At 34.4% G+C, this 11,817-nt stretch overlaps 1 protein-coding gene across 1 annotated transcript in view; it reads left to right on the top strand.

Moving 5' to 3' along the window:
- Positions 1-2,973: 2,973 nt before the first annotated feature.
- Positions 2,974-11,817, top strand: part of LOC149786186 (uncharacterized) — a 58,604-nt gene continuing 49,760 nt past the window's right edge. The window contains exons 1-3 of the mRNA XM_089976544.1: positions 2,974-3,377; positions 6,625-6,930; positions 10,992-11,369. Coding sequence (XP_089832670.1) covers positions 3,326-3,377; positions 6,625-6,930; positions 10,992-11,369 — 736 coding nt within the window. The 5' untranslated portion in view covers positions 2,974-3,325. The remainder of the gene's footprint in view (positions 3,378-6,624; positions 6,931-10,991; positions 11,370-11,817) is intronic.

Raw genomic sequence — 11,817 nt, 5'->3', positions numbered from 1 at the left:
GGATACAAGTCGTGTGTCATGGTCACTATTACATTGAATTCATCCGGATACAAGTCGTGTATCATGGTCACCATTACATTGAATTCACATTTTGCCTTTTACACATAGAGAATAAATATAACTTTCATGTGTTTCTCAAAAGACGTGGACACTGGTTTAAAGTACGAATACCTCAAAGACGGTTTTTATGAATCAGTCTAAATTGTTTTTATTGTTAAATAGTACGGAAAATGAAATATGACCCATAAGTAGGGAATTCGGCTAGACGTCTTAATTATGATACTGTTATTATACCGTTTTCAGTACATGTAAGATGTGAAGTAGGCCAAGAATAAACTTGAAATAGTTCATGCACAGGGTACGTGCCCTATATTTACAGTTCTTCTTTAAAATATGTTATCAAAGCGTTTAACTGTGTGACTTAAGTTTAAAGCTTTACATTTATAAATGAGTTCAAGATGTGTATCGTTGGTTTTGATTTTTTTTAATTACTATTTTCCTAAATATCCATGTGTCTAATAAATAATGTTTGAAGATTTGGTCCATGTGTGACAAGGATAGCATTTCATTATGATTTACAGCGGTGAAGAGAAGTAATACAGAAGTAATAACAGCGAGATTTCATGAGACATTGTATGTCCTTCCACATACCAAATGCAGATGCAATGGAGAAGATGTTATTTCCCTCGTCCAATAGTCCCTCTGCAAGTACTACCGTCCATGTATCGTGGGCTGATTTGTTAGCACGATTACACAAAATCCACATGACTTAGGCTAATCACGCTTATTAAGGGTATCTGTGTGTACACATTTTTAAATGACTTAATTACAAATTGAGATTTCACTATTAATTTGCACACAGTCTCTTTAGTAATACTTGTTTGGCCTAGCTAGTCGTCTGTATTTGTTTTAGGAAAGCTTTTGAACACGGAAACGCAGAAACCGCTTGACCTATGGAAATGCTTGACCAATGGAAATGCATATATATTGATGACCTTTTTGCATTATGTATCATTTACTTGAATTTTTCCAGATTTATTTGTCAAACAAGTCTACAAAAGGATCATTTGGAAGGGGGTCTCTTTTTATTTACCTCAAGATGTCATTTTAGAAGCATGTATTATATGTGTCTTCCATGCAACTCAGATGTGGACAGATATAGGGGTCGAGTTACATCGCATTCGTGGTCTAAGTTACGTTTAAACAGCATTCTTGTTTCAAACCTTGGCAAGCAAAAGATTGAAACTATTCTAAGAGTTTCATATATTTAATTTAAAATGACCATATTTGTAGAATTGTATATTTCGTAAGAAGAAAAATACAGATTTTATTTGGCCAAACCCACAAAATGGTCAAACTAACTCATTTAAAATAAATTCTGATGCCTTAGTCGTTATGCCTTTCCTTTGCATGTCGTGAGAACGTCATTTGTGACGTCACCTGGTTCTATTACACGTGTTCCATATATTCAACTTATATTATGGGTATGTCAACGTAAATAGCACAGTTGTCACGTGATACAAGAAATGACGATAATTGGACGATAGCTAATCTACCACTAAAAGGAAAACAATTTTAAGAAATTTTAAGTTTGATTGTGCGCCACAGCTAATTCACACAATTTCTACGTGCATTTTGATTGAATTCTTAATCGTGCATGGGACATTTTTTATGCACAAATTTAATGCCGCATCCATCTGCCTAATATTAAAATTTTAATAAAAATACAATATACAAGTGAGATCAAAAATGTCCATAATTTGTTTTTTTATATAGCTATACTAAAACAAAGCATAAAAATATTCTTCACTTGACCTGAGAAGCTAATAGCAGTTCATAACAAAACAAGTTTATGTACCCCAACCGCAAATGTATATCTGCATTTTTCACATCCGAAGATCTTTTATGACGCCAAGAGTTGCTCAAAGCATAAGCACACGCTCCTTAATGCAGTGACAATTCCGAAAACATAGTGCAATCAATAGCTTGATTCAATTCAAAATAATTTCCATCCAATTAGATTTTGAGATATTCTACTTGTCTTGACCCCACGTGTCTACTGCTATGGGTTAAATTTGTAGAACACAGCACTAAATAATTTTGTTTGCAAATTTTGAAATATGCTTTAATTAAAACAAACTGTGTCATGTTTAACAAACTCTGCTGAAAGTGTAGATGTTAAAGGAAAAGTATTGACAGATGAAAATAAGAAATTATCCTCTGGTTTATTTAAGGAGCAGTTAATACAAAAGAATATACAGCTTTCGCCATTCGGAGTAAAATTTAAACCTTTAACTCAGCTTTCGCCATTCGGAGTAAAATTTAAACCTTTAACTCAGCTTTCGCTATTCAGAGTAAAATGTAAGCCTTTAACTCAGCTTTCGCCATTCGGAGTAAAATCTAAGCCTTTAACTCAGTTTTCGCCATTCGGAGGAAAAATTAAACCTTTAACTCAGCTTTCGCTATTCAGAGTAAAATGTAAGCCTTTAATTCATTTTCAGGAGAATATTGTACTTAATCATGTAGAAAGCACACCGCTCAGGTGGTCTGGTGGTTAGAGCGTCCGCCTCGGATGCGGGAGGTCGTGGGTTCTATCCCCGGTCGAGTCATACCAAAGACTTACAAAAATGGTACTAACAGCTGCCTCGCTTGGCGCTCAGCATTAAGAGGTTAGTGTTAGTACTGGTCGGTCTGGTGTCAGGATAATGTGACTGGGTGGGACATCATGCTACATGTCTGCGGCATGATGCCCCAGTGCTAGACATCACTATAAACTGTCACACTGCAGACATCGTAGTGATATGACTGAAAAATTGTTAAAGCTACGTTTAAAAGAAATCCAAATCCAAATGTACTTAATCATTTTATGCTCTCCGAGGAGCCACATTAAGACGTCTTATCTTTATCCAGAAATTCAGGTCAAGGACACACTTGTGAGCTTGTTTGCTGCTTGTCACGTGAGCCAGCTAATAGAAATTGGTTTGAGAAACACACACAGAAACATAACATATTTTAGCTTCCAGTTTCATGCATAATTAGGACAGCAGTCAGAAACTTAAAAGTAATGCTTTCCATTCTCTATTTTAACCCGACTACCAAGTAAGTTTAAACACTGAATTCTGAAATTTAGGTGGGCGCGTATACTCGAAGAGCTACGATATATTTCTAATAGTTTAACGAACGACTCCAATGGTTCATTACACTCCACTTAAAGGGGGATTTTATGTGCTTCGACGTAGATTGAAGATCTGGTCGTCTGTGAGGAACACTGAACAAAATTGTATAGTGTGAAAGAAATTTTGGAATCGGCCTTAATTCTCATAGAATGTTTACAGGGAATATACCAGCGTCGGTGGTGATGTTGCTTCTTCTGCCTGGTAAGTATTTTCATCATTAGACATAAAAATGCTAAAACCTGAATTAGGTGGTCAGATTTTCAAACTTATATCATTTTTGTAGCTACAGATAGCCTTTGCGTATTCCTTTATATTCCAAGTGGGCATGCCTCCATATTTAGCCCAATTTAAACATGGCATCATTATATATTTATCAACTCCTATTGTCAAACCGAAATATTCTACTTTCAATTCAACACGATATTTTTTATATTTAAATCCCATTACACAGGATACCATTGTGCACCCCGGAAAAAATAATAAATATATTTAAAGTAGCTGAAGAGAACGTGGATGTATACATCAAGAGTATCGATGTTATGTCCGAAAATTTATATTGAACATTATACAATGATATCCTAGTCCCTTGTCCAATCTCTATGTATTATGTGGTGTATTAGATTTCCACAAAAGTCAAAAACAGTACCTTGTTCAATTATCAGTTGGTGGTCTGATGCTTACCTCAGAGGAATCAGTTGGTGGTCTGATGCTTACCTCAGAGGAACCAGTTGGTGGTCTGATGCTTTACTCAGAGGATTGCACTTCCAAACTACCTTTTAATCTGACTATTCCCACATATGATTTTTTTTTTGGCATAAAATATTAAACCGTGTACACTCTAAAGCCAAATTTAATTCTACATTTTAGCATATGAATTCATCCTCAGAAGGCATAAAAATCCGTTTGCAAATATTGCTCAAATTTTGTATTCCCAAATCACCAGCATGGTTATTTACGTCAACAGTTATAACCATGCTAAAAGCTTTGAAATACATTGAAACCTCTCAAACAAACAAATTTGTATCTTCTTTTCGGATTACATTTTCACATGAAAAGCTTTATAGAAACTGAAATATGACAACCCATTAAAATCCCAGTTATTACAGAAACATTAAGTTTTCATACAATTTGGAATAGTATTCTGTACTATTGGTTGCCTAGTCACATTGGTATAATGGGTAATGAAAAGGCAGATAAAGCAGCCAAAAAGATGCCCCACAGACTCCCGTGTCCGAATGGACGATCCATATATTGACTGTAAATACTGTATAAATCAATATGTGTCATACACGGCAAAATATGTGGAATGAAACTTCACAGGCTTCAGAAAATCAAACACACTCATGGAAAATGGCATCCCTTGTATAAAACACATCGCAGAGATGAGGTGGCATTTAAACGATCGTGTATCAGACAAATAAACCCAATTCCTGAAAGGTGTATATCGGCTACAGTGAATATTATGGACAACGTCTACTGACAGGGTGTATATCGGCTACAGTGAATACTATGGACAACGTCTACTGACAGGGTGTATATCGGCCACAGTGAATACCATGGACAATGTTTTACATATCGGCCACAGTGAATACCATGACAGGGGAACACATTCTTTTCGAGTGTGTAACTTTCCACCCTGAGAGAAACAGTATTGTTAAACAAACTGTGTGAAGAAAGAAAACTGTATTTTGATGTACCAATCTAGAATATCTTGGCAGATTTCGGTTTGTATAAAGAATAATTTCACCATGTGTTCTAAGGATTATACAAATTATTAATATCTTTTCTTTTATATACATTTTACATATGGTTAACACCTATCAATTTTATATTTTTTCATTTTGTATTTGCATTTATTTTGGAAGGGTTTATGTTTTTAAATATACGAGGAAATAAGGGCTTATCCCAGTTCCATGTAACATCTGAAATTCTCTTCCTTAAATTGAATTTTTTAAAAAAAAATATTTTTAAATACTATTTTTCGGATTATTGGGTCTGAAACAGTAAACGTTTCCCTGAACATTAACTATGCATCAATAATTCAAGTACTTGAAATCTCTGAAAAACATTTTTGGATATCTTTAAAATGGAGGGATTTCTCAATTATCTCTGCAACGATAAAACTATTTCCATGCATACACTTTTAAAGGTGTAGAGTTGCGTTGCATTCTTTATTGTAATCTCTGCTAATTGTGTATTGTTTGTTTGAAATGTATGGTTACACTGAATTCTTTATTACAATTTCTGCCGCTTCATGCATTGTTTGAAGTATAGAATTATATTGCATTTTTATTAAATTGCAATAGTGTTTGGCATGCAGAGTGACATGGCATTCTTTATTACAATATCTGCCAATTGCAATATTGTCTTATGGATAGAATTATCTGCATTCTTTATTTCAATCTCTGCCAATTCAGGGGCGCCGAAGCAGATTTTAAATTGGGGCGGCAACAGACAAGGGGTGGGTGCATGAAGGGGTATTCCCACTCCTGCTGGTAAGGGGGATCCGAGGGTTTTTCCCCGTGGATTTATTTTAATTAACACAGTTGCATTTTGTAGCATTCTAATAATATTAAAATTAAAATGTAATCAGTTCTTTATCTCTATTTCATTTAATACATAAAGCCATACAAACAAATTTAATTAAAACAATACATTTACATTAGCACATTAGGACTTCATTTCTGATTCAAAAACTTTCCAAAACTTGCCTGGCGTGTTTTCTTAGATTTTGCAGTCATTTGCGATACCACGTATGTTCATGCTGTCCGTAGCCTGTCTGTGAACGTATATCGTCATTAATGCGTGAAAGCGTTCCTGAATCATACAGGTGCGTATATATGAATTTATTCATCGTAACGCGGAAAACGATCTTTCGCTTGTGAAGATCAACTTCAGTACAGTCACAACGTCTGAGAACCGTTGGCGAGAGGCCGGTTTCATCCCTTGTATCATTCAACGTTCTGCACAGTGAGCCTATTCACATCCTCAACGTCACGTTTGACGAACACTGTTGATGACTATAGCTGTGTTGCAAGTTTAGTCTTAACGTCGTCGTTGTAGATGGCAACAACATAGTGCATATCGTAACTGAACGTTTCATCGTCGGTAACACATTATGGAAGCATGTCTTGTATTTATTTTTCTCTAAGCTGGAACCTATAATAATACGTACAAAATTGTCAGGATGGAACACGAAAAATTTCAGCTTAATGCGAATATAATTTCACAACATACTATTTGAATTTCCGATCACTTTTCGTCCACAAAAATCGAATCTCTTTTTAAAGAAATCCGTTGTACAATAAAAAGCGTCTTTTTACAGAAATGATTTAGTTTCTATTATATTATTCTGTCATTTCTTCTTAATTCTAACAAAATGTTGCTGAGAATTAACATTTTTCATGGTTCCAAGAGTCTCGTTTATTAACGTCTCTGGATATTTCAGTATGCTTTTCCCAGGCCCCGTCATGCCTCGATCCGCCACTTCGCCAAAGACATCAGAGATATATTGACCTTACATGTCCAGACGGCAGAATCTTCTCGGTTGATGTAGCTGCCGGTCGTGGTACCTGCGGACAGATCACATGCTCAGGACTTTCACCAACATTACTGCATGAATCTCTAAATTGTTACTGGCAGAGTACGTGCAGGATTCGATTCCCAACGGAAATCATAGTCAAGACAGAAGATTTCGCAAACTGCTTGGGAAAACGACCTGACTTGATGCGACTTGAATCATGGCGATGTTTAAGTAAGTCTTAAAGAATATTTCGGCACCAGTTTTTTTAACGGTTTTGTTGTTCGTTTTATTTTTAATTTTAATTCCTTCTTCACATTGAAATGACTACATACTGGGATGATAAAGCTTGCACTATAGCTGACACCCTGCAAAAGACATGCTGGCATTATAGAGCTTGCTGATAATTATACGAAGTGTCGACAGTGCAGTCTACAATTTACTAGCTACACTATTGATATAATAGGTTAGAAAACTTTGAGCGGAATGCCAACTCCCGGTAAGATATATATAATAGAGATCTAGTAAACATAAAACACTTATTCTACGAAATAGAAAATATTTATTAGAGTTCAGAAATTATGTAAAATTCAAACATAAAACAACTGCTCGCATGAAAATCTTAAGATAGTTCGCAGTCTTATAAGGAATGCAAGTACTTAACACGTTAATATATGCTGGTAAATGGACTGTTCTGGTGGTCTAATGGTTGGAGCACAGCCTCGGATGTGGGAGGTCCCTGGTTCGAACCCCGGCCGAGTAATACCAAAGACATTTTTAAAAAAAACTATGGTACTAACACCTGCCTCGCTAGGCGCTCAGCATTAAGATGTTAGTGTGGCATGATATCCCAGTGCTTGACTTCACTATAAACTGCCACACTGAAGACATCGTAGCGATATGACTGAAACACCGTTAAAGCTACGTTAAAAAATCAAAATCACACAATCACACATATGCTAATAAATAACTAAAACAATAACATTTTTTATTCCTAAATTTTCCCAAAACTTTAATTTGTCCCGAATATCTTTCGCAACATCCCATCCCGCATCAAACATCCGATGAAGGTATCAAAAATATAATTATATGTGTAACATTCAAAATTAATTTGTAACAAAAACAACTGTTTTGCCCAAAATTTTGTCGTGAAAAATTAAGCATGCTGTTAACCTCATTAAATCTGACACAACATTACTCAGGAATTTTGGTACATTCCTCGCTGATGAAAACTACCGGAGTACCGTAATAGCGAAAAAGTACCGTCTTGAGTACAACCAGAATACCGGTAATATTGCTCATCTCTACTTTTTATACATACAAACTTCGTCGGATGCATACACAGGAATTTCTTGTTTCTGATTTTAAAAAATCTCATAAGGTGCGTTAATGTGAACAATACAATTAATAATCGGAGTGAATGAAATAGACATAGAAATCACACACTTAAAATTGACAATCAAAAAATTGTCATGATGCAATCATCGTCTTCCTTGAAATATTTTTGATGTCTCCCATTTTCTTGATCTCGCATAATTTGTATTCCAAAAAGTGAACCAATTTTCTTCTAGTTGGAAAGTTTACAAAACCAAGTTAATTTTAGATTTAATACAAATCTTTCAATATATATTACTGGAAACCCTCCTTTGTGGATGTTTTGAAACTTAATTCATATTTTAGTAGAGAGTTGGCAAGAAGAACAAATGGTTTTCAAAATTGTTATTTTACCAATTGGTGTTAGGGTTCGCTTTTTCCAGTTCATCAGAAATTTCTTTATCTGGCATATTTGTTTTATTTTCAGTAGTTACCTAAACCATTTTATTTAAGTAGAATGACAAATTTATATTCAACAGAGTAAATAACCCACTGCACTTTTATCCCACGACGAAAGGCTTCTGCGCTATGCTTCGTACTTCCTATTCATGCTGTTTTGTTGTGTCAATAACAATTAATGAGTTTTGGACCTGATATCTTCTGAGAGAAACAATAATACAACGGAAGACTTCAGAGATTCAAACTGCCCTTCTTCAGCAAACTGCGAAAGCAAATATTTCATTTCCTTCAACTCAATACCTATGACATTCTGACTGGATTTTAAAAAAATAATATTGACAAAATGTCTGCACATATTAAAAAAAAATATGGGGATATCCGGTCATCCTGTCTTCAGTTTCTGAAACTATCAATGTTTCCGATATAATGCCACTCTGATATAATGCCACTCTGATATAATCCTGACGAGATATTACAAATACAGGTCTTTACCCACTGTCATGTCAAAATCAATAAAGATTGGAACATCGTAAATAATTTCATTTTTGAAATTTAGTCAAAAGTTTTTCCGAATTAATTATAATAGAGAATTAATTATAAATAAGATAATAGGCTGTCGCACACCAATAATAATTCTTTGATGCAAACTATTGAAAAATGCCCAGTGTCATATCCTTCCTTCAATGTTCTGACTACAACACTATCAGTCCATAAGATCTTTTATTTTATTTTTCAAAATCTGCTTTCTAATCCAAGACTTGTATTCAAAGTAAAACAGAATTTTCAGCAAAATATTCTATTATCTAAAGATTGTGTTTAATGAATAAGTTCTTCTTCCTGTCATATTTTCGATTTCCTTTTATATGAAGAATACTTCAAAAGTAACCGACCAAATACTTCAAAGTGACTGAATGCTTCAAAAGCATCTGAATACACAAAAACATCTGAAATTATACAATGAAATATGCAAAGAAAAATTTAAACCAATAAGAAAACAAAACTTTGGCAATTGATACATGCAAGTAGAAGATGCATTTTGGTATCAGTTACTTACCTCTATGTTTAGTTGTAGACTCATTAGAATGATATCAAAAGAAGATAAATATGCATATAAATATGCTGTTTGTAAGATACTATATAAATTACCACCACATTTTTGTACATATCATCCGTTATAATAGAATACAAATCATACCAGTGCACTTGCTGATTACCAGATATAAAAAGGAGGCTATATACATATGCAGTAAAAGTTACTTATATCACTATATACGGCATCAATTTCATCAATATCGTTCCAATATACACTCGAGGGTATTTACAACTCTCATAAATAGATACATGTATGCATGATGACTTTATTCAATTGTCACATGAGCCGGTTACATTGCAGCGTGCTTAGATTTTACCATCATTAAATAGCAATAGTACGATGTTATACATAAATGAAAACAACAATAAGACTGATTCCACTTAGATACGGGTAATTCGATTATATTCAACGTTAATATAAAAAACGTAAGGCACAATTTGAGAAACAGAATGATGGTCAACGGAATGAAAATTTCCATCAAACAATAAACAAAATTTGTTTATAGAAGATACTAAGGTCAGAATAAAAACTTTATCTAGAACTCAGAATCAAGTAAAGGTGATAACATACATGTGGGCCTATATCCTGCCCTAGATTCTGGATAAAAGTCAATCACGCAATATATATATATATACATATATATATATATATATATATATATATATATATATATATATATATATATATATATATATATATATATATATATATATATATATATATATATATATATATAATCATGAATAAACGTCAACAAATTATGCAGATTGAATATACATAACAATAAAAGGGATAAATAATAAAAGAGGAGGGCGGGGGTGCTCCGTTAAGAGCAAAGCATGTGTGGAGGGCGAAGGACCGTCAAACAGAAACATTACCTATTCCCTAAGAATAGAGCTACACTTTATTTTCATCTTACTATCATCTTCTAAGGATTTAGTTACCGAATACCAGGTTTAAAAGGCCTTTTCATCAACGAGAATCATATTTAAAACAGCCGCAATTCTCAGTACATCAGTCTCTCCCTCTCTCTATCTCGTGTATGTGTGTGTGTGTGCGTGCGTGCGCGCGTGCGATTATGTTTTTTTTTTTCTGCCACAAAGACTACCTCCTAAACGTATGTGATTATAACTTGTGTTTCAAAGAGAGTCCCTTTATTTAAAGGAAACAGAAAAAACTGCTTTTAAAATTTATATTTCTCTCACTACATTATATGCTTATATTTCATATTTCTCCGGTTAGTCACAAATGCGGAATGTTCTGCCAATTATTTACTCAATAAACCATTAACAATATCTTTTACCAAAACAAACTTTAAAAAGTTTCCTTCATTTTCATTTAAAATAGCTACATTGCATTATTTTTCTGCAACATTACTGGTCAGTATTGTGAAATAATTGATGCTATACTGATTTCCTTATTTTTACAGATATGTCGAATCAAATAATAGACATGAGTAGTCCCATACCGTTCATCCCTATTCCCTCTGGTGTCATTCGGAGTCACAGTAATTACCCCTGGGACTACGATTACTCGGACTTCAGTGGCGGAAGCTTCCTGCCAAACGGGTTCCGGAATAACAGTCTCACTTTGTACCTGCGGCCCAATACAAAGCTGGTCCTGTCGACAGGAAAGACCGGAATAGATAACTATGATTACTTGACTTATTTCACTAAAGAATACCCTGAAGGAAGATCACTTTCAGAAGGTACTTTAGAATTCCCCGCCGAAACTGAAAGAGTGACCATCCAGTTCCTTGTCAGCATTCGTACTAATGGAGGCGCGGGATTTATCATCTGTTATGCTTGTAAGTATTTACTAGTTGCAATATCTGATATAAATGACGAACACTACCAAAACATTGTCGAGCTTTACTTATTATCAAATATCTAACAGATTTTCATTCGGTTGTGGCATTTCACTGGTCTTTTGTTTGCTGGCCGGGGTGTGTGGGGGTGTGTGAGAGGTGTGTGGCAGACTGTCATTTTATAATGTATTTATGCTAATCGAATTAACTACTAAGTCTTATCACATTACCATGCCGTCATAATCTGAAAGTTTGTTATCAGCACACGTGTCCATGCACATTCAGCAAGAATGAAAAACTTTATGATACCTTGACGGAGACAGTTAAAACACTTTACAGGAGCTTGATAAAGATATTGGCAGGTTGATATTCGACGTGAAACACCAAAATAATTTAACTAACGAAATGTCAGTCTGCAAAACTTGTTTCTGCTTGCCATCAAAAATGA

Source organism: Sinohyriopsis cumingii, chromosome 12, assembly GCF_028554795.1.
Source record: "Sinohyriopsis cumingii isolate HCF-2022 chromosome 12, ASM2855479v2, whole genome shotgun sequence".
Taxonomy (NCBI): Eukaryota; Metazoa; Mollusca; class Bivalvia; order Unionida; family Unionidae; genus Sinohyriopsis; species Sinohyriopsis cumingii.
Note: the sequence above shows the minus strand (reverse complement) of the source record. Positions and strands in the feature narration are given on the sequence as shown.